This window comes from Dysidea avara, chromosome 4 (genome assembly GCF_963678975.1).
Source record: "Dysidea avara chromosome 4, odDysAvar1.4, whole genome shotgun sequence".
NCBI lineage: Eukaryota > Metazoa > Porifera > Demospongiae > Dictyoceratida > Dysideidae > Dysidea > Dysidea avara.
The window spans coordinates 12,766,564-12,792,719 of record NC_089275.1 but is presented as its reverse complement, the minus strand read 5'-3'; the positions used below and the strand labels follow the sequence as shown (position 1 = coordinate 12,792,719).

Here is a 26,156-nt window from a genome sequence, read left to right as displayed (position 1 = left end):
TAAGACTTCTACTTGTGGTATTCATGATCACCTGTGCAACCAGTTTTTAAGCTAGAATGGAGAAGATATCCATACATCTCTTATATTCATACACTGAATTAAGGATAAAACCATTACAATTACATTCTAAACCATGGCAACATAAACAAAGTTTGACCACATAATTAAAGCAAGTATAGAAGGCCTTGACAGAAGTCCTTATGACTCCTTTCCTACAGAAGCCCTTGTAACAGAATTGATTCCATAGAAGCTTTTATGTGACCAATAGCTACCCTTTAAAATACTGCAGTATCAGTGTCAGTATGTGGTTGAGCAGTAATCAGTTCTACAGTACATGGTGGCCCCAATGTTTGGCAGAGGCAAACATCTAAGTTGGTAGAAACACAGAAAAGGAGAAACAACAAAAGTTAAAATTTCCGGTCAAATCACTTGATGTCCACTCAATTTTCACATCATTCTGACAGTATGTCATCACATGTCTGAAAAGTTATTTTGCACACTGTGAGGCGTGTGCTGGTTTAAGGGTTAATGGTGATTTTCGTCCTGTGTGATATTTCTATGATGGTTTTTATACACACATATTTAGCAGCAAGTGTCACTTTAGAGGGCAACCCTACTAAACAGTACTACTGTACTGTTGATAATACTGTTTAATATAGAATGGAAATTCAAGTAACATTTAAGGAGTTACTACACAAAAGCCAAACTGATGTAGCACTTGTGAAAGAAAATATAATGGAACTTTTTTTGCAATTACTCTATGAAGTTATTAGCATACTTCAAGATTGATGTTGTCTATTCTGTTTTTCACTTGTAGTAGAATACCTATAAAGACGTACAAAAAGCAATAACCAAACCAGCTGCAGACACAGAAGTAGCAGCTGCAAGTAAAGCAGCACTAGCAGCTACAATAAATCTGCAGCAGTCAGCAACTTAAACAGCAGTTATATTGTAGCAAAAGCAACAAAAAGTAGCTGCAACCAGCAGCAGCAGCAGCAGTAGCAACAGCAGCAGCAGCAGCAGCAGCAGCAGCAGCAGCAGCAGCAGCAGCAGCAGCAGCAGCAGCAGCTAAAATAGCAGTAAAGCAGCAACTAAAGCAATGGTTAAAGCAGCAACTAAAGCAATGGTTAAAGCAGCTAAAGCAACAGTAACCAAAGCAACAACAGCAGCAGTAGCAAAGTAGCTACAAAGGTGGCAGTAATGAAGATATACCAGTCACATACATAAATATTCCTTGGTCTATTATGCACCTGTAGAATTCAGGGGCGGATCCAGGAGCTGGCAAGGAGAGGGGTACAAACAGGCTGGTTGGTAAGAGCAGACACTCTTGTTATTTCTTTAAGCAGCAGTGAATACTCCTAAGTAGGTTGATTATTGTCATTATTACCTTTGCAGATGGTTGTGAAGTCTTTAAAAGGCTATAAAATCTTAGACACCAACAACAAGATAATTATTTTAGAGGCACTTAGTATGTACAATGTGTTGGGTGACAGCTGCTGTAACATTGCATGGTTTCAGATGAGTTTGTAATAGGGATGCAACAATACGAGTAAATACCTCATTGTGTTTGCCTTAAAAAATATTACAATATATTGCTGTGTTGCAACATTTGGATTACGGCCTTTGGTGATGTTGAAGTGCTATACTTGTGTAAATAACTCATGGATTTAAGCTTCATAAGATACAACAGATAGCATTAGGGTCATGTGGTGTACACCCACCAGTCAAAAGCTGTTTATAATGGCCAACAGTTATTAAATAGGTATTACAGTACAAGTAGGCAGCAACCAGTACTGTTTGTTTAGGACATGTGGCTTCTAAAATATCAACAATTACATTCTAGTGGCTTTGATGCCCACCCTCTAGGAGGGTGGCAGCTGAATAGGCTAATTGCCCACAAGCCACAGCCGATTACAACCCTGCAATATTATGCAATATATTGTAACACAGCAATATATTTCAATACGCAATATGTCGATATGTTTCATCCCTCATATTGTATTGTATTGTGATAGAAAATATTGCAATATATCAATATATTGATTATATTGTTGCACCCCTAGTTTGTAATAAATGGTGGTAATATACAATTTCATTAGTTATATAAATTGATTTTAATTTGACAAAGTGTATAGTACATATATCTACCAGAAGTAGCTCAGTATGGCTGTTCCACAGAGGGGGTGGGGCAGGGGGGGATTTTCCCCAAATGACCCATCCTGAATCCGCCATTGGAATTGTAAAAGACCAATAGTTAAAGGAAGCTAGCTGCAGGCCAGCTTTTAGGGCCTATATACATTCTTATGCAGTTACAAAATTATGATAATCCAAAACAGCTGAGCTGTGCAAAAGAGTGTGACAGTTATGTATCTGTAAATTTATAAGGTTATCGACTAAAAGCTATGTATTCTAAAGTTCAGCAGAATGTCAGAAAGCAAGCAGTTCATTAATAACTTGTGTTGAATACATGATCTTAATGCATTAAACTAATTGAATGTTCTTATAGGACCACATAAGTATAGCCAAATTCAGTAAACAAATGAATTAGAAGTTAGATTTAAAAATTATATTGATAGTTGATGACAACCCCTCATATATTTGATTAATGGTTGTGATTTGTCATGCCACGATAGTGATCCCCTATCACATCTCAAGTAATCTCTTGGCGTAAGCAATCAATTATTGTCCTATTTGTGTACCAACCTACAGGAATCTCATTTAGAACAAGATGAACACAAACTTTGTATACCCAGTGATAGGCAATTTAATACTTTAGATGCACACAATGTACCATCGTTCAAGGCAGTAGCATTCGTCAGCAGCAGGCAGTAGTATAAGGCATCAATTATCGTCGGTAGACATTATTTATCGGCCACTCAATAACTTGTGTACATCAATTATCATCCTATTTGAAGTATTTCGATTGGCATCCACACACAATTCAAAACTAAATCCTGCCAATAGTACAAATTAGTCTACCAGTACTAATTGTAATTCCACCAAAATTTCAAGTAAGTCTTATGCGTGATTTTCGAAATACATTCAAATCAAATTTCTAATAAAACAATCACTCAAGTATTTTAACACTTTAAACACAATACCAAATGAATTAATAGGACAATTGCTTCATCAATGATATAACAAAAGTCAGCAGAGTAATCTTGGTACCACTGGGCTCAGCTTTATCTAGTTTGTTTCCTATTATCCAGCAATCTATCCAATGACATACAAGCTTTTCATACGTAAACGATAACTGACAACTTCTATCCAATGTGATGGGTGACTTATCCACTTGTTCCTGTGCAGTGTAACATGTTCAACACTTGACAGCTGGTTACAAGGCTCCAAGCTTTTAAATACAATGTATATGTTAGTCGATTATGTCTGAAAGTGAGTGTATTTTTATTTGTAAACACTCTGGCCGTTGCTTATGTAGCCAATTCTCCTGTTGTCTACAGAATGTAGGTAGCCTCACAAGACTTTGATGTGATTCACCTTGCTTTAACAGCTGTTTCTTCCTAGGCAGCTCCTTTAGTCATCACTTCTAACTACCACAAGACATCTTTCCATCTTCTTTGTCCACATAAACAATTTATAATGGCTGTCATTGTACAGCCACTAATCCATGATAATTAAAACTACCTTTAACAGTCCACAAGACACAAATTCCAAGTCAAATAAGTGATGTCTATCTTGTAAACACACGCGTGTGATTGTAAACAAACATTATTCCTCCTGTAAGCATGATTATTCTGGTGCAGAGAATGACTAGAGACTTTAAAACGATTTCAGCCTGTCCCTTCTTAGCTTGAACATCTTGTGTAAGGCTCAGTGTGGACTAGAACAAAAAATACAACACGGATAAAGTTAAGTACACTACAAACATCATTTTCATGCCAAGAATAACAGACTAGCTTAACAAAACTAAGCTATACACAAGCCACTTGTCATTAACCAATAGACCAACGTAATTTAAGTTGATTTTAGCTGGTAGAAGAACAAAACAAAGCAGTATGAGGCTTTGTATTGTTCTGAAGTTCCGTATTTTAATCCGGATTCTATAGGATGATAATAGACATCATGTTGGCTGATAATAGACATCGGTTGATAATTGATTACTTTCGCTATACAATTGTCACACAAGTAGCTCCTATTACTGTACCTCAAGTAGTTCCCCTGATAATCTTCACCAATAGCTACAGACAGTGTGAAGCCAACCTCACTTCACTGTGATGAAAACATGATGTTCTGAATAGACCACTCAAACACTTAATAAGATAACAGTTGTGGATACAGGGAGTAACATTGGTTTTGACTGAAACCCCTTCTGAAATTAAGGCACATGTCTGAAATCAGTTTACAGAGAGGTGAAACTATAGTTTGAAGACTATGGCAACCAAGTGCATTAAACTACATATACATTTACTATAATAACATGGTGGATCTTTTAATGCCACTCTGGCATAGGTTTTGAGATGATCGTGGTGACATGCAAGATCAAATACAGTAGTCAGGTACTCTAATAGCGCAGCCATGTAATTACTCTAATGCTGCAGTAATTACTTTAATAAAACAGTCGGATGCACTTGATAGTATATACATCTCATCTGTATGTAGATGTTATAGAGTTCTTATTCTTTATCAACATAAAGTGCTAAAATACATCATGCATCATTTCAAACTCCTGATTTCCTTAAATTTCTTCCACTCTGGAATAATCATCGTATGACTGCCACACTTATTTTAGCCGTACTTATTGTAGCCACACTGCAATCTTAAACATTAAGCTATCGAAACATTATTTGAGCAAGATGGTGATGCAACTGCGGATAGGATATGCTTGAAGTTGGAACCATCTAAGGGAGTTGTTATAAGCTAGTTATTATCTAGGAACTTCTCCAAAACTTATTTTATTGGCAGGCCTAGGAGAGCCTATGCTACAATACTGAGATCAACTTTGATTATTAGTAAGTAGAATACACTGCCCAGGATTTTAATTATAAATACTTTTATTTAATACCTCTGTGGCTGCAGTACATATATGTACCTGAACTATTTACTTAGTGACTTGTATATAAGCAGAATTCTTGACAGGTTGACTTTTTTTTGTAGCTGCACTTTTATAGAGTGTCTTTGTATGTATCTGAATGCTCTACAGACTTGTTTGTAACTGAATTACTCTCTATAGGATGGCATAACTGTAGCTGAACTCTCTACAGGTAACTTGTTATGTAGCTGAACTCCCTACAGAATGACTTGCTGTGTAGATGAATGTGGTGTGACTACCGTAACTATAACTGACTCGCACTATGCATACACGCTATTGTATATATGATCTGTATTTTGTATGTGCACGTGATCTGTACTATTATTGTAATCATCTAATACGAGTATCTGATTGCCACTACATGGTGACAGTGTAGAGAATGAACTCATGGCGCAAATCCATTTCCAACTGCCAGATTCTTTGAACTTGACTCACGAAAATTGGCCATGATGGAAACAACATTTTTTGATCAGTTTCGTGTTGCTTCTTGGCCACAGAGGAAGCAGAGGCAAAACAATTGAGCACACACCACTATTGTATTGGTAAAGAAACTGAGACAGTTCTAGCATCTACTAATATTACTGGTGATGAACAGAAAGTGTACAAAACAGTAATATGAAATTCGACTCATTCTCCAAGGTGACAAAATTGTGGTTTTTAAGAGGGCTTATTTTAATCGCTGCATTGAACTGGATAGTGGATCAGCAGAGTATCAAACTCTATAACCTGGTAGAATTCTGCAATTACTCAATGGAGAGCTGATTCACGATTGACTTGTCATCGGAATTCATAACTGCTATCTTTCTGAGCGGCTAGATTCTTAATAACATTAAATGCACAATCTGCCAACACAAAGCTGTCCAAGCCCAGCAACATGCATACATTGAAAAGAGGCACTGATTCAGCCAGAAGTGAACTGGACAGATTGTAATTCAGCAGCCATAATTTGAAGAACCTTGGCCATGCGTAGACAGAGCTCTGTGCTGTCTTTAGGTCACTGATGCATTGTACCTGCACTTTTCATGATGATGCAGAATGATCTGTCAGTGTGTCTTAAAAGGCAGTGTCGATGTGGCTCACTTGAGACAATACTTAAGCATTCTTAGACAAACAGCACTGGTTATAGTGACAGCGGAACAGCAGAGACATGCTCACATTCCTGTGACAGATGTTCTACCAAGGATGCCACCTGCACCTGACATCACAAAAAAGGACATTATAACCAGTGCTGTTTGTCTAAGAATGCTTAAGTATTGTCTCAAGTGAGCCACATCGACACTGCCTTTTAAGACACACTGACAGATCATTCTGCATCATCATGAAAAGTGCAGGTACAATGCATCAGTGACCTAAAGACAGCACAGAGCTCTGACCCAACCTGTACTACCCTTATATCCTATTGTAAGAATAATTGACCAAACAAGAACCTTTCCCTGAAGAAGAGAATCAGCTCCATGCAAAGAACCTCTTATTCCATCTCAGTTACCAGACCATCCATTATTATCTGATGACTGTTGATTACTTTTCCAGATTTATTTAGGTGATCAAACTGAAAACCACTACATTCGAAGCGGTCATAGATACCTTGAGATAAGTTTTTTCTCATTACAGAATACCAGAAACTGACATGAGCAACAGTGTACCTTAGTACCTACCGTTTGAGTTACTGCATTTGAAAAGTCCTGTAACTTCACATAACCTGTAATCCATTATTTTCTCAGAGCAATGGTCACATCGAACAAGCCATACAAACTGCTAAGAAACTGCTGAGACATTCAGATGGTCTTGCTAACCTATTGCAGTACCCTAATTATTGAACTGTATGCATACACATGCACACACTTAGACTTAATGTATGTATTAGCTTTAAACTATTTATTGTTGTATTAGTTATTCACACCTTGATTCTTAGCTACCGTGGTTTTGTATAGGAATTTTAATCTGTGTAATAGGCCACATCTTTTGTTCTATTGTTCATTGTAGTTTTGGTTCCTTTTGGCTTGTACTTCTACATTGTAGTTGTTGTGTTGCTAAACTTTAATACTGACTGTTGTGTTACTCTTCACGGTCTTCCTGGCTAAGTAGCGGCATCCAGCTTGCGCGTGAGAACACTCCTGCTAACAGGTTATGGACCCAGTGCCGTGCTAAGTGACAATTTAGTGATAACTTTCCTGCTAACAGGTAATCGTCGACAAGAATCAAGGCGAACTCAGCTGGACTGACGGAACTGAAGCCTAATGGCGGAAATTAAAACTGTCCTAATACCACTGAACGGAAAGAATTATCCGACGTGGAAAGTACAATGCCGGATGGCGTTAATGAAGGACAGTCTTTGGGGTATAGTCAGTGGAACTGAGGTAGCGCCAGGAGGAGACAATGCAGAAGGCCGAACAAAGTTATTTGCACGGAGAGATCGCGCCCTCGCAATAATTGTGCTTGCTGTAGACCCGTCATTGTTATATCTACTGGGGGACCCGGAAGATCCAAAAGCTGTGTGGAAAAAGCTAGAGGAGCAGTTCCAACCTAAAACTTGGTCTAACAAACTGCAGCTTCGACGAAAGCTCTACGCTTTAAAGCTAAAGGAAGGTGGGTCGGTCAATGAGCACATTAAGACGATGAGTGAGATATTTGAGTGTCTTGCTGTAATCGGTGATGTAGTACCCGAGGAAGACAGAGTAGTACACTTACTGGCCAGTTTACCAGAGTCATACAATGTGTTAGTAACTGCACTTGAGGCACAATCAGAGAATATCCCAAAATGGGAAATTGTTACTGAGAGGTTGCTGCACCAAGAGTCAAAGCTCAAAGAAAAGGTACCAACACCTTTGGAAGATAGCAGTAAAGCCTTTACTGCAGGCCAGAATAAGGGGTTCAAGAAACCATTTACGTGCCATTACTGCCACAAACCTGGCCATTTTAAGAAAGATTGTAGAAAGTATCTAGCTGCTCAAAAGAAACAGGCCAGTGTAGCAAAGAAAAAGGAAAGTCCAGGCAGTGACGATGAAGCATTTGTAATTATTCATGCACTTGCTGCTACTTCTAGTGGAACTTGGATAGTAGACTCAGGTGCAACCTGCCATATGTGTAATGACAGGAATCTGTTTGTTGATATGAGACACCTGGAGACCCCACAGCAAGTGACGCTGGGTGATGGAAGCCCACTGGAAGGGCCGGCAGAGGGCACAGTGAAACTAGCTATGATTCTACCTGATGGAAGCACACAAAAGTGTAAGCTAGAAAATGTTTTGTATGTTCCTAAACTGTCATATAGTCTCTTGAGTGTGTCAAAAGCATCTGAGGCCGGGAAAACCACTAATTTTGACAAAAAGGGGTGCAAAATTTTTAATCAGGAGAAGAAAGTAATTGCTGTTGCCACGAAGCATGGAAACCTGTATTACCTAGACCACTCTAGAAAAGGGGAAAGTGCAAATGCAACTAAATGTGACAATGAAATGTGGCACAGAAGGTATGGCCATGTTGGTGAGCAAAGCCTTAAAAGTCTTGCAGGTGATAATTTAGTTGAAAGGTTTGATTACAATTTGTCAGGTGTTCTTGGCTTTTGTGAGAGCTGTATCGGTGGAAAGCAGCACCGAATCCCCTTTGAAAGTAGTCAAAGGCAGACAGAAGATCTGCTTGAGCTAGTCCACTCAGACGTTTGTGGAAAAATAAGTGAAAAATCAATAGGAGGAGCTCAGTATTTTCTAACATTCACTGATGATAAGTCGAGGTACTCCTGGGTGTACATAATCAAAACAAAAGACCAGGTCTTTCAGTGTTTTGTAGAATGGAAAGCACTTGTAGAAAAGGCTACTAAGAAGAACATAAGAACCTTCAGAACAGACAACGGGGGGGAGTACACCTCATCTCAGTTTGAGAATTATCTCAAGGCAGAAGGTATAAGGCACGAATTGACAGTGCCCAAAACGCCTCAACAAAATGGCATCGCTGAGCGTTTAAACCGTACTTTAGTTGAAATGGCTCGATCAATGCTTTTAGATTCAAAGCTGCCTAAAAGGTTCTGGGGTGAAGCTATTTCAACAGCAGTGTACTTGAGGAACAGATCACCAGTCAAAGCTTTGAAAAAGACGCCTTTTGAAGTGTGGCATGGCAAAAGGCCAAAGGTGAACCACCTAAGAGTGTTTGGCAGTGATGCATATGCACATGTTCCCCGAGATGAGAGGGCTAAGTTTGATTCGAAGACACTTAAGTGTATTATGGTGGGATATGGAAATCTAACCAAAGGCTACAGACTATATGATGCCACACAAGGAAAGATATTTCATAGTCGTGATGTACAGTTTAATGAACAGGTCAAAGAGTATGGTCAAAATACACAAACTACTGCCAAGAGTAATTATCACTTGATTGCTGAATTTTCTGAAGTTGAAGTTCCTGAGATGGAAATGGCTGGTGATGCCGCTCAACCTGAGCAAATCAAGGAATCAAGTCTTCCAGAACCTCAAAGGTCTACCAGAACTAGAAAGCATCCCGACTACTATGGCCAAGAAAGTAGCAATGTATGTGAGGTCCCTCAATCGCCAGTATCCTACAAGGAAGCTACTACAAGGCCAGACAAGAAAAAATGGGAATCTGCTATGGAAACAGAGATGGCATCATTGAGAGAAAACAATGTCTGGGACTTGGTTAAGTTACCTGAAGGCAAAAGAACAGTTGGGAGCAAATGGGTTTACAAAGTAAAAACTGGAGCAGATGGATCTGTGCAGAGGTACAAAGCAAGGCTGGTTGCACAAGGGTTCACACAACAGTATGGAACAGATTTTGATGAGACTTTCTGCCCAGTAATAAAACAAGAATCTCTTCGGCTCCTAATGGCTTTGTCAGTAAAACATGGCTTGTCTCTTCACCAAGTTGATGTGACTACTGCATTCTTAAATGGAACTCTTGAAGATGAAGTATACATGTAGCAGCCAAAAGGTTTTGAGTGTCAAGGAAAGGAGGAGTTTGTATGCAAGCTTAACAAAAGCATTTACGGATTGAAGCAGTCACCCCGCTGCTGGAACTCCACTCTTGATACTTACCTGAAGGAGATGCAATTTACTCAAACTGCAAGTGATCCGTGTATTTATTTTCGGAAAAATGGAAAAGATATGATGTTCATTGGGGTCTATGTTGATGACATAATTCTTGCTGCCAAGAATGAGAAACAGCTCAAACAAGTCAAAGAAAAACTGTCTAGTAAGTTTGACATTAAGGACCTTGGTGAACTCAAGTATTTCCTTGGTATGAAAATTGAGCAAAACGAAGAAGCTGGATCCATATGGATTGGACAACCTGCCTATATTGAGAACCTGCTAAAGAGACTTGGAATGCAAGACTCCAAGCCAACAAGCACTCCGGCAGATGTCAGTTTGAAACTTCAACCTGCAACCAGTCAAACTGAGCCAGTTAACCAGGCTGAATACCAGTCAGCCATTGGAAGTCTCATGTATTTGGCAGTGAGTACAAGACCAGACATAGCATTTGCTGTGAACAGCTTAGCTCGGTTTAACTCAAATCCTCAGAAGGACCACTGGACAGCCCTGAAACGAGTCTTAAGATATCTAAAAGGTACTATCAATATTGGTATACTTTACAAACAAGATGGTTCAGACAAATGTATTGGGTACAGTGATGCAGACTGGGCTGGTGACACTTCAGACAGAAAGTCAACTTCTGGCTACATTTTTATGTTTAGTGGTGGACCAATCTCCTGGAGCAGTAAAAAGCAGAAGTGTGTAGCACTGTCCACAGCCGAAGCTGAGTATGTGGCATTATCTGGGGCTGCCCAAGAGTGTTTATGGCTGCGACAACTAGAAAAAGAGTTAGGATGCTCTTCTGAAGGTCCAACTTACTATTTGAAGATAATCAATCTGCTATAGCGATGGCTAAGAATCCCCAATTTCATGGGCGAGCAAAGCATATAAACATTCGTCATCATTTTGTTCGTGAACAAGTAGCAAATGGAACTATCAAATTGGATTATTGTTCAACTACAGACATGACCGCTGATATGTTGACTAAAGGTCTGACACGTGAGCAGCATTGTAAGCTGAGAGAGAAAGCTGGAATACTTGAACTGCATTAAGTCAAGTGAGGAGGAGTATTGAACTGTATGCATACACATGCACACACTTAGACTTAACGTATGTATTAGCTTTAAACTATTCATTGTTGTATTAGTTATTCACACCTTGATTCTTAGCTACCGTGGTTTTGTATAGGAATTTTAATCTGTGTAATAGGCCACAACTTTTGTTCTATTGTTCATTGTAGTTTTGGTTCCTTTTGGCTTGTACTTCTACATTGTAGTTGTTGTGTTGTGTTGCTAAACTTTAATACTGATTGTTGTGTTACTCTTCACGGTCTTCCTGGCTAAGTAGCGGCATCCAGCTTGCGCGTGAGAACACTCCTGCTAACACTAATCCCATGGTGCAATTTATCACCAGCTGAGTTGCTTATGGGGATACGTCTTCAAAATACCCTGCCAATAACTACTGAACAACTACAACCTACATGGACACATCTTATAACATTTTGAGACATGGATAATCAGTTCAAGCAAAAGCAGGAAACAGACTATAATAAAGACACCACTCTCATCCTTTACCACCCATTCCTAATACTGAAGGACATCAGGACAAACAGTTACTGGACTATGATAGGACAAGCAGATGTTTCTAAGTCATACAGTACAGTGTTGACACCCCAAATGGGGAGATGAGGAAAAACCAAACACATTGTGCTGGACAATCAAGCATCCTCAACTGCTGGGAGCTTCAGCCCACAGCATCAATGTCCTGTTGCTCAGTCAATGAATGGCACCGCTATACAGCCACCTGAAAGAGTCAGGCAGTAACTTAAGAAAAGGAGATGTGGTGTGACTGACTATAACGGACTTGCCCTATTCACATACACTATTGCATACATGATCTATATAATATTATTTAGATTATGTACATGTACATGATCTGTACTACTATTATTATAATCATCTAGTACGTGTGTCTGATCAACACTACAATGAACTCTCTAGAGGATGACTTATAACTTAGTTGAAGGCTCAAAGAGTAATTTATCTTAGTAGCTGAATTCACTAATAGGGTGACTGTACTATTAGAATATCTTGATCGTGCACTTGCTACATGTACAGTATACACACAGCAAATACAGAAGTAGCAGATTTAAGTTTAATTTCATAAAGTCAACACTCACTGTGGTGATAATGAAACTTTCCAGTTTTAAAACACAACTAAATTTCAGTACAATATCCTACATTTAGAAAAAATCCAGGATCACTGTGGTGAGAATAAATACCTGTGATTATTACTAGCATGATAAAAATTAATGAAATAAGGTTCTAGTGAGAAAAATTGAATTTTTTAATTGTTGCTACCTAGTTTTACTATAACATAACTAGGTAATACACCTGACTGTTACTGCTTTATTAGAGTATCTTGATCGTCCTTGTCTTAAGTAAGTGACTAAGGGGTATGGTTTGTGATGTGTAGTTTTCTACATGAAATTTTAAAACCACCGGGGATTGCAGCTAGATGATTACAGTGGAACCTCTGTTTTCCAGGCAATCTGGTACATACTAACATTCAAATCTCAGAAATGTCCATATCTAAGAATTGCATGCTATCATACAATACGGTAGCATCATACAATACAGTAGTACTGTATATTAGGGACCATGCAGCTTTGGACTTTGTGACCCAAACATATCACCCTAATACCAGCCTCAAATTTCCTTCATAACAGCTTGGCAGTATTAGTTAGGCATAGTCAAGCCCAAAAATGCCTTCAGAGTTACCCCAAATTCTTCCAACAAGTTTCTATGAAATTTAAAAAATTTCCTATTTAACCGAAACTAACTAACCAATGCCTTCAGCCAAGCATAACTCGACAATGGATAAGGCTACGGGCTTGATTTTTTCAGTGTTCAACATTACTTTATCCTGATATGTACCTTTTCACCAACCGCAATACATACAATTCACATATCTTGGACCTACCTTTGTCCTTCTTTGTGTTCCAGTTCTTTTTGCTGGCTACACAAGGTGTCGATTTGCAGTAACACGATACAGCTTCCCTCTGGCTGTGTCATGATTTTTGCCTGCATTTTCCATAGCAACTGGATTCATTGCAGAGAAGTTTCTTGTACTGTTCTTCATTTGTAACGCTGTGTAAAGAGCGAAGCATAGCTACAAACAAAGCATAATGACCATCTCACTTTTCAGTGCGTAATTAATTATTGGGGCACACATTCAGATGCAAAATTATTTTATGGAATGCCTGGAGCCATTCTTTCTTTTAATGTGGTTCCAATGGATTCAGTAGTCATAAGTGTGCTATTAAAAAGTAACAAACAAGTAGAAGGAAAATTAGGAATTTTAAGCTGGATTAGGGATCAAAGAACAAAAAGCAGGGAAACAAGTAAAAAGTTGTGAAACAAGGGAGGTTGACTAGACCTGCAGATATATTAGTAGACATGTAATCCCTAGTTCAGTCATGGTTACAGACTGAAGAGTAGGGATTAGATGTCCAGTAGTATATTTGCATGTCCACTGCCCCTGAATAGTGTAAATGAACTACAAATGTGCTAAATACCATAGAGGATTATATCTAAACAACAAAATGTAAAGGGACAAAACTTAAAGTGATTTCTACATAGATATTAATAAAAATCCATAAAACTGTGTAACTGTACCTTACTTCAGAACTATCCATATTTGGAGTAGCTAACACACACTACTTAATTATTATATTGTAGTTTATTAACACATATTGCTTTTTTTCCCTGTCACTTTACCCATGGTGTGGTGCACTAACTTCTTGAGTTGCACAACACACTACTGCATGTCTTGATCTATACACAGTTTATACACATCATTCCGATTAATGTTATTATTAGTTACAGATTTGGTAAAAATTCCTACAATTATCAGGAAATCTGATCCAGGAGACACAAATACAATTAGCACAGCTGAGCAAGCCAGTGTTGAGTTTGGTGTTCTTCTCGATGAAATCTTGGAAGAGTTAATGAAAAATGAAAGCAAAAATTTGAAATTGTTGAAAAGGACATCGTCTACACTAACTTTGAAGGACAAGTCTGGTATTAAGATGTTTAGTGATAGTGAAGTTGAGGCCATATATGCTTGTAATAACATTGAAACACTTTTAATAATTAAACTACGTCACTGCTACAGATGGGATGACCACTCCATGTTGAATGTACTTATGTCAAAATTAAATGCAGAAGAATGTTTGAGGTTACTACGTTTGTTTGAAACTAAAGTATACAGTAAAATGAAGCTACAGCAATTACATGAACATTCTTTACAAGGAAGTGTTTACATTCCAGAAGGTTACCACAAAATGATTACAATTGTTGATAAGATATTCTCAGACATCACAAAGGAGGATTATGATGAATTGAAAGAGTTCATTTCACAATATTGTGGAGTGGAGCCTTATGTGATGTCTCCATTTTCTACAGTGTCTCCATTCAATTCAATGGTCATAGAATGGTTTATTCCTGTCAATGCAGTTTCATACATGATAAAAACAGCTAAAAATAATGTTCATATGTTTACTAAAGAATATATATTTCTGTATTTAAAAATATCATCAACAGTGATATTTGATCACAGAAACAACGTAAGTACCACTGTAGTATGATGTGTACTGTGTACAGGGGTGGGTGTACAGTATGTATAGGGTTGACTATATTATTAGCTATGTTAAGTATTAAGTAATCAGTACAAAAACAGCCAAGCTGTAAAAAAAAGGTGCAGCCTTAAAAATCCTGGGTGAAACAAGTTGTGAAATCAAAGGTGGTGGCCAACAAATGGCTGCAAGGATGTTAATGCTAATAAATTTTAACAATGCACATGTGTGGGTATTACTTGTTTTTGTAATTGCAAGTTCCAAAGCCAGCTTATATGGTTGACCTTGATTCTTCCCCCTTTATACTAGGGGGGGGGGAAGTAGAATAGGGATCGAAGTTGTGATTCTGAAAAAAACTGCGTAAACAAGAAGTAATAGGGATGGTGATTCACAATACTGCTTAATAAATCAATACAAGCCAAGCAGCTCACATTGAATTTAAGGTTCCTATTTCGAATGTTCAAATAAAAAGCCAAAATAGGAATCTTAAATTCAATGTACACAAATCAAGCTGCTTGGCTTATATTGATGTATTAAGCAGTATTGTGAATCACTATCCCTATTACTTCTTGTTTACACAGTTTTTTTTTTTTTTTTCAGAATCACAACTTTGATCCCTACTCTACTTGTTTAAATTTACAATTTTTTTGCCCCCTAGTTTCTGAATTTTTTTCATGTCCATGCACACGGACAACACAATTTTATAGCTGGTGTGCACTCCATGTAGTAATATAGTACTGCTGCATGGACTTGTACACATTATACACACTGCAAACAGCAAATCAAATTTACCATACACCAGGTGTTAATAAAATTTGACAAATTCACACTCACCAGTCTCAACAAATTAAATGGTAAATAGCAAGCAATTACATAGACTCGGCTTTTGATGTGCTTATTGACATTTGACAGATTTAATGATTGAGTTCATCAAATTTCAAAACACACTGTACAATTAAGAGTATTAATTGCAAACATTAGAATAACGCATGTACTATATAATTTCACAAAAATAAGTACTAAGTTGATTAAATTATAATTTATATACATATACTGGAAGGCTATACTGTTTTCTTATGCAAATTCTTTCCCCCAAAGCCTCAGAGCTGCCCTTTTTGATTGCGTACAAAGGGGACACACCCCCTTTTTGATTTGAAGGGTTACGCTATTTCTGATAGCTTACGAGGCTTGTTACATCGATTCTTGACTGAACAGATGTAGCTAGTAGCCCTTAGGAAAGTGCCCGGAATGTGGTTTCAGTGACAGACTATTGGCCACACACCCTTCACTGATGTGAGTTGAAGAACTCTAAAACGTTCAGAAACAAATTTCAATGAGCAGCATTTTTGCTTAATGTTTAGTTTAAAACATCTAGATGCATTTTAGTCTCATGCGTTGCTTTAAATAACATATTTTAAAACTGCTGTACTTTTGCTTATATGGCTTTGCGAGTGATGGCGTCTCAAAGTCGTGACTCTTGCTCTATACCTTGCAATCAGCTTAGAAAGCAAAGATTTTATTACTACACAGACCTGGGTAGGAATGATTTTAAAATACGCCATACATTGTTAGTGCTGATATCTACTTCCTGTGTGTTGTAGATGCACGAAATAAGAACAAGAAGATGGATATTTGAAGTGATTTTGGAAATTTTTAAAAACTCCCAAAACCACTTCGCTTGTTTTTTATACTTCCAGATCAGTCATTACAACAACAGAGGAAGATGTGGAAGGTTTTTGAAACACATCCAAAGCCAGGAAGGCTGCTTTTGGTGTGCATTCTATTAGAGAGTTTTGAAATGTTTTTCCCCGATCCCTATTATGAACCATGGTCGTGGTCCATGATACAGGAATCATCAAAGACTACGTGGCAAATGAATAACTAAAATAAGATCAATTTTTGAAGGCATGTATATCTTTTTAATTTTATTCCTAGGGTTATATACTAGCACCGTTTGCCACCACCCCTAGCATTAAAAATGTTAGAAGTGCTAGACAAACTGGTGCTCCTAGTGAAAGTGGCAGACAGCCCTGATGCGTAATCTAGCTCCTCTCAAACACATAATATTATAGTGCAGCATAACAAAGAATAACTAATCCTGCAACCATAGATACTATACTTACAAGGGATTGGCAACGCGCATAACAACCGTTCGACAATCCTCATTATGGTCACACGAGCTCTTACGTAACACGCGCGCGCGTATCGTCATGGTTACATAGGTCAGTAGCTAAGATAAAAGAATGGCCCGGTCCGTCTTTGTTGATGCTATTGTTTCGTTGAGTAAAAGACCAGAATTGCTGATAGACAGCCCTAGAATTCGTATCGTAAAGCGACATCGCAGCGAGCTAATGACCATTTGTTCGGACGTCCGCTTAACACCCGTAGTGGAAAAGTTTTCATACGACTTGTTAACGTCATTGAAGGAGCCACTACATCTTATTACGAAGCCAGAAACTGTGCCGAAGATAAAGGAGAAAATGTGGATAGAATATGCTGCTATAAGAGCCAGAAAATTGCCAAGAATATGGAGTGAATTTTTAAGCAAAGCCAATTGTGAACATATTGCCAGTGAGCCACTCTCAATGGAAATAATTAATGAATCTATTTTTCAATATCTTATAATGAAAATGTTCCAGCAGCCTTGTGTGCAAGAGTGTGTCACAGTAGTGACTCTTAATGAAGATGAAGAGAACATAATCAGGTATGCATGTGGTTATATTGGAATGAAGCTTCGATCAAAGTACCTCAAGATGCAAGGAGAGAAGGCAGCAGAATTTGTAGAATGTTTGGATAAATTACAAGCAGATGACCAGCAAACTGAAACATCATCATTTCTTGCCTATATACTACAAAGTGGATAAGTCTAATCAACCGTGGAAGATTATATCAAGTAAGTGACAATGCTTATCTGCTCTTTCGCGAAATCGAAATTGTCCTACAACATCAACTATCAGAGCACATCAAGGCCAGTGCAACAATGTCACCTACTGAATCAACTAGAAAGAAGGAGGTCATGATTGGCTCTGTTTGCCAGAACACCAAAGTTCAATGCATATGGGACAATATTAACTGTATCCGGAATGAGGATAACAGCAAAGAATTGCTCACAGTCATTGTAACGTATTGGCTAGACATTCGAGGATTCAGTTATGCTAAGAAATGGATAGAAGACTACAAACACATTTTAAGTATGGAAACAAAGAAGAGAAAGAGCTTAAGAAAGGAGTTAAAGAAAGAAAAGAAATAAATTTAATACTGAACTATATAGATAGCCACTATAGCTATATTGAACTTTACCATGAACATTGAGTATTATCAAGAGTCCATAATGGACTCTCGGTATTATGTATTGTATATATAATTATATTGTTATACATGAGTAGCATAGTGGGTGATTTGCTTGGGTGTTATTTTGATCTTGTTCTCTTTCGTTTCGGAAGTGATGTATCATCAATTATTATTTTTTCCTTTGCTCTTTTTCGGCCACGGCAGTTTCCACGAAGAGGATCTGTAGCTGTTGATGCTTGAATTCGAATAGACACTGTTGTTTTCTTAAACTCTGATGCGGTTGGATTGTCATTTCTTCTCCCTTGTGCTCGTTGTTGGCCAGAAAACTCTTCTAGAGGGTCTTGGCAAAATCTTTCTGACAGTAAATACTTTACACCTAGCAACTTTAGTAGAAACCTTGCCATTTCAACAAATGCCTTCACTGAAAATATAATAAATTTAATTGTATATTATGCAGGTGTTGAAATTACATCACCTGTAATTCGTAATCCTTCAAGTGATTCTATGCTAAGCTGCATCATCTTCTTCTGTGCAGGTGTAAACCCTTTCCTTCCTTTCACACTTAATTCCCATTCATCTAAATACCCCAGAAACTCAGTTTCAAGCCACTGTTATGTAAACACATAATGTGTGACAATCATAAAACTGCATGACTTACATCCAAACGAGGATCATCTGGTTTTTCAAATGCCTTCAAGTTAGGTTTCAGCTTTTGAATGGCCTCCTCTAAACATCTTGTGTTCATGATGTCAAAAAATTTATCAAATGTTCTGATGAAGCGTTCAGTTTCCAAGGTGTCTGGATCACTGCAGTATTCTAAGGCATCTGCAACTGTTTTACTTAAAACCTGTACAAATTTAGTACAATATTATCACAACTACATAATATAGATGGCTGTTACCTGTGCTGCTAAGTCAACTCTCATGCGAGAATAAGAAGTTAAGTTGATATGCCCAAGAGTTAACTTTGGCACTAAGGTTAGCCCTGAATGGTTTCTTCTACCATACAATCGCTTCACATGTTGCCAACTTATGTACTGTCCATTTATCTGTGAAGAAAAATAAATGATTATATATAATTGAATAATCTGAATAAACTTAACTCACCCACAGCGCTCTAGCATTATTGTGCCCAAAAGAATTTGACATTGCATTTCTTACAGTTTTTATCAGATGGGGAACATCAGAAATGAAAATATATCACGATTTTCACTGGTGTAAGGGTTGAGAACTTTGTATGTTACACCTTGCTGAGTGGAATTGACCTTGTGATGTAGACGATAAAACTTTGGATTACAAGATCCTTTGTCTGCTGTCAAAGAAATCACCTTAAAACCAGCTCCCTCCAGATGACGTATGACTTCCCATTCCAATGGAAACAGACTATCAGCTGTTAGGTCAGAAGTGGGATATTGTGCATATGGAAATTCTAAGTTTATGAACAAACCCCTAACCATAAACACTAGCATATGCTTTGCGATGGTTAAGGGAGGCTTCCCTGAGGATGGTTCATTGAAGGACTGCTGAAATGATGCCAAAGTATTGTTAATTTTGCCCAGATCAATAAACCCTTCTATTCTAGCTTCATGTTTGTTGTATACCAAACCATCTTTTATCCTCATTTCATCAAAAATCACAGCAACATACTTCTGGTGCTCTTCTAAACTCTCTAATTTAGCTGTTTCCATCAATTGTTTGGTCACTTCTACTTGCACCCCAAAACCTGCTTGTATATAATGAGTGTAATCTCTCAATGTCCGACCACATGGCAACACCAACAGTCTTCTCATGGTATCATATGTCGTTGTTGACAACATTTTAAGATGTAAACACCATCTAATAAGCATTGGATGCCATCGACGCTGTTTAGGGTTCTTCTTCAAGTTTTCTAATTGCTGGTTCCAGAAAAGATGGTGGAAACTATTTTCCTCGTATCTTCGACTTATTTCATCAGAGTACTCTTTCATCACTTCATGCAAACTATTGTTTAGTTGCTCATCAACTTCAACTTTGTTCTTTTCAATTGATTCTTGGATCTTCTGCTCTAGATATTGACATTTCTTTTCTGTTTTTCTCAATCTGGACTTCACTTGGGATGCTTTTTCTTTCTTTTGTGCGATGTTAAGCCACCGTTCATTAACGTGACTGCTGGTGTTGATAGCCAAGGGTTCATCACATTGCTTTGACCATCTATGATAAATGGATCGTATTGTATCTCTGTATGATGTGCAGTGGTCACACCTGTTCTTCTTATCTGTCAGAACCAAGCATGCAGATGTCCTGACAGTTTCCGTAAACGTTTCATTGTTATCAGTTATTTGATATCCACTCTCTAAGTATGCACCTACTTGTCCTGATGAATTAAATAGCTGTCCCTTCCTGCTCTTCACCATTTCAACAAATTGTTTGTCAGGATGGCCTGGACAAATGTGAAGCATTTCAAGTTTTTCAAGGAGTATTTGTAAACTGGTTTCGGTTATCTTTGGTGGAATACAAAGAACATCACTATGAATTTCATGCCCATGCACAGCTACTTTGCAAGAAAAATCTGGTGCTATGGTCACAGAATGTGAAATGGTTAAAGGATGGCTGCTTGATGATGGATTCTGGTGTGTTTTATAAATAAACAGCTGTAAATTCTCTTCTGACTTTTGCACATTCCAAGCCTGTGATGGCAATTTTGTGTTCATCAATGTTGAGATAAAGGTTAAAGCCATGACTGGCAGAGTAGTTGACAGTAACTCAGATGCTGCTGATTGGACTTGAGTACATATTGGTTGCAGTGGAGTTGTTGGCACTGATATTGGCAATGGGGTTAGAGGTCGGGGTAATAATGGTGAAGTTGCAGACACAGATATTGGTGAAGATTGTAGTGGTATGGGTATCAGTGAAGGGGAAGGAGATTGCGGAGATGATGTTTGTAGCAGTGTTGTAGGTACAGGTGCTGGCAATGGGACTGAAGATAATGGTCCTTCATCTATGGTCAAGGGGTGTGATGAGATTGGTTTCTATAAACAAATTGATATGATACGTAGCTATACCGATACAAATCTGCATACTTGTGCTCAAGTGTATTATGTCAACTGCATGCAAGCATGTATGTTTAATTGTTTGCATGTTTGCAGCTAAACATCATCATAATGCACAAAGTGTTTGTAATAGATTCCAAATTCTGGAAACCTGAAGTTTCAATTTCTACTATATGTTTTAAGTACTGCATGTGTGTCTCTATAGCAGAACTTGAGAGCAATTGCAACAGTTTTCCAAAACACGAACAATACATCTGTATGTTGTATTGTGGTATACTGATATTTGGTGACTGTTCTATTAGAGTGATTGCTCTATTAGGGTATATCCCTGACTTGCTTGACTAGTTTCTGGAGACCTCAGAAACCGCCCTTGTTTACTGATGCACATTCACCAATACACACATTTTCCCTCTTCTTGCTTGGGCGTCCTGGTGGTCTATGCCTTGGTTGTTTTCTTTCTCTGTTCTTGTGGCTCCTTCCAATACGCACCTTCCTATATCCCATTAATACCTGTAATGCCAAAGTAAAATTTAAACTAATGCATATTAGCGTTACATTCCCGTAACATTAAGTTCTCTTATACTGCACAGTAAAACACCGTTACTTCACTTAGAATCGTGAAAAAACTCCACAACCCAGCACAACGAAACAGCTATTTAGCTTAGTGTATGAAGTTGTTTCAACCATAAAAAATATGGCATTACATTCCATGTGTGGTCACCAATACTAGTAAATAAAGTGTTTTCGATAAAACGTTATCACTTTGTCTTTAAAACTCCACAAGTGAGAATACACCACTAGCCGAGAAGTTCCGTTCGTGCTGTATGAAACTGTACTTAATAGTTAGCTAATTTCCGTTACGAATTACTAACCTTAGTAATGCTACGCCCGACTGAAGTAGGTTATACATCGATACAGACAGCACTACTGTGCTAATGGTACGCCGGAAAAGAACAAAGTGTGTCTAGCAACGAAAAAAGGGCGGGTCTGTTTGGGGGCGGACCATAACGAGGATTGGATATGACGTCACTATTGTTTTAATCGCGCGTTGCCAATCCTTTGTAAGTATAGTATCTATGCTGCAACACAGCCATAACATCACAGGACTCCTTCTGAAGAGACAAGGAAAAAAGTATTCTGTAAAATACAGCAGCAGCACGATCAATACCACCAAATCACGGTTGAAATACAAGTGAGGTAAAAGAACCCATCTCATTTCCATAGTACTACCTTGTTCATAGTTATGTTGTTTCTCACGTTCAAAACATCGATAAACTGAAGATACTTGGGTACCACGATATGAAGGTGCATTAGTATTAAACACTTTGACATCAAAAATGCCTGCTGTGGCTTACGCGCATCCCCAGATTCCTGAAGCAGAAACGTATAGACAGGCTCCATCTTCACCCATTTCATGAAGGCACGTATATCCCAATGATAGCTGGACAGGTTCGACTCAAATTAGGAATGAAAGCTTCCATAACAGAAATGGTTATCGATTAACACCAATCAAGACTATGGAGCAACGGATACATAAACGGCGATTTTTGATTCCGTAAAACTAGTATGTCGCCCATCCGCTTTCCCGTACCAGCTGTACTTGGCCACATGACATACTTGGTAAAGGCTTTTTTCATAATTTTTGTAGTAGCTACTCTAATAGAGTACACATTTTTCTGAGCATTTCAATACAACACATGTAAAATGTTCTAGAATTTCCCCTGATAGATCTACAAGTTCTATGAATTACAAATGTTGATGAACTTTCCTTTATAAAGCAGAAATAAATTAAGGTGAGCAGCCAAGATAGCAGTGGTTCAGTGGTTAAGGATGCGGGTGTTAGATACGTATGGAGGTCCCTGGTTCGAACTCTGGTAAAATTTTTGACATTTTTTGTGTACCTTTTTACCAACTGCTCTATTAGGATATCTCAATCCCATAATTTTAGACATGGTTGGAAATTTTGTTATAACTCCATGACTGTTAGTGCGATTCCTTTCAAACTGCAAAATGTTTGCACTACGATAGTTAGTCCATGTACAGACTGATTTTCAAGTTATTCTACCAAGTGGTTTACCATGGAGGCATGATAACAAATCGCCTTTGGAATTTTGAATAATTGTGCAAAACTCCTTTGTTCTTTGTCTGATTTGTACCAACATTGGACTATAAATGTACAGTATTACACTCTTATTGCCATCCAAATTGTAAGTAAATCGACCAAAGCACGTGTGAGTTATTACGATTTTTCTAAAGTGTCCAAGGAAGAAAAAGATTAAGAAAATACGAAGAAAATAAGACTAACTGTGAAGACGCGTATCTCAGTTATGGATGGGTGGATTCACTTAAAATTTAGAATGGGAATTGCCCTACTCCGAGGGAATTTCCACTGTAAAAATGGTTAATTTCTGTTCAGCCATTATCGAGCTATGAATGCATGAAAACAGCATTTTCTTAGTTCCTGTAAAATACACACTTGTCTGTAGCGTGCCCACACTGGCTGTACTTGGCCGCACGACACACTGTCGTGTGTCTTGATGTCAAGGTCTCCAATTTCTGTTTACTAGGTTAGGTAATTCAAAGGCTGCAGCACAAGTTGTTGTCAGACCTTCAGTGCTGGTCACTGTAAATTAAAGCAGTATTATGTAACAACAATTATAGTGTGATTTAGACCAATACTAATAATGTTGAACTTAACCCAAAGAAACATTACCAGCCTAGGATCAGAATATTCACCACCAAGTTGACACTGCCTGCTACCCAACCCCTATTCTATTCTACCTAATAAATACAAATAAGAAGGATGTATTCGTCACTAAGAAAGATGAACCACACCCAGTAAGATTAAACTAAGGCTAAACTCAACCTCAACTTTTTGATGAATGAAGTTGTGTGTTTTGTCTTTTAAACTCAAGGTCAACTTTTGCCTATATAGGTTGTGAGTGACTGTGGTGACACTTATCAACTTCAACAGTTGGTGGAAATTGGCCACTGCATTTATTATACCAGTCTTGCACCCACAACTGATCTGCAGTCAGCTGTGGGCATGCATCTGATTAGTTGGCAAAAATTGTATGTACATGTGTATGTCAGTCTAATCATTGAGGTGTGGCATAAGAACCTATAATGCTATAGACTATGCCTTTTGCTGTATGATGTTGAAAGAAGCAATAAATCCTCTACTGGCACAAAGACGAGTGTGGTGTAATCAGTGACAAGTTTTAACCAGTTTTAGAGAATAAAAGTAAGGAAGGTAATCTGCCTGTATGCAGGGGCGGATTAAGGATTTTTGAAAGGGGGAAGGGCTAAGCTAAACAGGGGCATAGATGACTAGCCAGACATTAGAAGATACTGTGCCTTCTTACAAGGTCCAACTGGTAAGATTCATGTAATCAGACATGTAGCCTAGCCAAAAAATTCACCAAAAAACCAGCTTCACAACTTCATTGTGGCACGTTGGTAATATGTGACCAAGTCTGGGAAAACCGGTCTTATTGCCTATTTAAAAGTATCTATAAATGTTGGTTTTAAATATTTAGTGTGTTGTAGCTCACCAATGGTTGAAGCTATGTGTACCAAAATTTCAGATGTACCAAAATTTACACCAATTCCTTACCTTCCAGAGCATCCACTGTGCAAGCCAACTACTAAGTTTCCAGCCATTTTAGATAGTTCTAAAGCCAAGGTTGACTGTATCAGGCAAGCTGCAAAAGGGGTGGGAGGCGGGGGCCTAAAAGGCAGGCAAAGATGGTGTTCAAAAATCAAAAAGGAAAGCTTAGGGATGAATTAGGCCAAGTTTTGGGCCATTGAGGTCTCAGAATTTGCTAAAATGAAAGAAAATTCAAAGCAGAGGTACTTATTCAACACTACAGCGATGTACAGCCACATATGGTCATCCCCAGGCTGACCAGAGTTTCATTAAGGCTCCACACCGCATGTACAGATCGCCACTGGGCTTGGAAAAAGCAGCCAGCAAAATCAGACCACTTAAGTCTAGCTGATTTTGATTGTGGAATTAGTAGTTTATTCATGTAGCTTTGTATCTTGGGTGAAAATTAAACTTGCTGACATGGGCAATAAGACCGGTTTTCTCAGACTGGGTCACATACTGCATGGTTAGGTATAACCAAGCCAAAAGTTCCTTTGGTACAATCCTAAAAGCTTCCAATAAATTGTTACAAAAAATTAATGGAATTTTCTACTGATTAACTGCCTGCGTGCCTGATTCCTTCAGGCAAGTATAGCTCAATAACGGCCAAGGCTATGGAGTTGATTTTTTCACTGTTCGACGTTGCTTCATCCCACGACGTGCCTTTTGGCATACTGCAGTACATACAATGCATGCATCATGGACTTACCTCTGTCCTCCTTTGTGTCCCATTTCTTTTAGCTGACAGCCCAAGGTGTCGATTTGCAGCAGCACGATGCATGGCTTCCCTACAGTATGTTTGTAAATGGGAATCATCCATATTTTAAGTGGTGATTGGACTGATTGCAGATGATTCTAACACTGCTCTTTGTTTGTAACGCTGTGTAACGGGCTGAACATAGCTAAAAGTGTAGCATAATGGCCGCTGCACTTTCAAGGCAGTAATTGATAGTTGGGGGTGTGCAAATTGTCATATTTTCATGGTGACTGGATTGTTGCAGAGGCACTTGTTCTACTGTTTTTTTTTTGTTTTTTTTGTTGTTTTTTTTGTTTTTTGTAGTGTTGCGTAACAGGCTGAACATAGCTTAAAGCAAAGCATAATGGCCACTACACTAACAAATATTTAATCCCCAATCCAGTCTATACCCAAGATTAAGACTGAATTAAGGATTAAATGTTCACTAGTATATCTGCAGGTGTAGGCAACCTCCCTTGTTTTTCAACTCTTTTTTGTCTATGATCCCTAATCAAACTTAAAATTTCTAATTTTTCCTTAAACTTGTAGATTTATAACAATATTGTGCATAGACTTCCAGCAGCAATAAATTTTATGATCAGCGTGCATCTTGAAGTACATATGTTAAAGTTAATGAGTTAACATACAGAGAATTAATTTACCATTTAAAGTTGTAAAGAGACCTGCACCATCGGTATCAGAGATTATAAAATAGCACAAATATACCTAGTTGGTG

At 38.1% G+C, this 26,156-nt stretch overlaps 2 protein-coding genes across 4 annotated transcripts in view; one reads left to right on the top strand and one right to left on the bottom strand.

The window, feature by feature from the left end:
• LOC136253055 (long-chain-fatty-acid--CoA ligase ACSBG2-like) overlaps nt 1–26,156 on the bottom strand; it is a 193,263-nt gene that overhangs the window by 87,044 nt on the left and 80,063 nt on the right. The gene's annotated exons all lie outside the window — the stretch shown is intronic.
• LOC136253058 (uncharacterized) overlaps nt 1–26,156 on the top strand; it is a 107,214-nt gene that overhangs the window by 34,778 nt on the left and 46,280 nt on the right. For both annotated transcript variants that reach the window (XR_010699925.1, XM_066045648.1), the window contains exon 6: nt 13,962–14,707. Coding sequence is in view for 1 of the 2 variants with exons in the window: in XM_066045648.1 (XP_065901720.1) it covers nt 13,962–14,707 (746 nt within the window). In the remaining variant the exon portion in view is untranslated. The remainder of the gene's footprint in view (nt 1–13,961; nt 14,708–26,156) is intronic.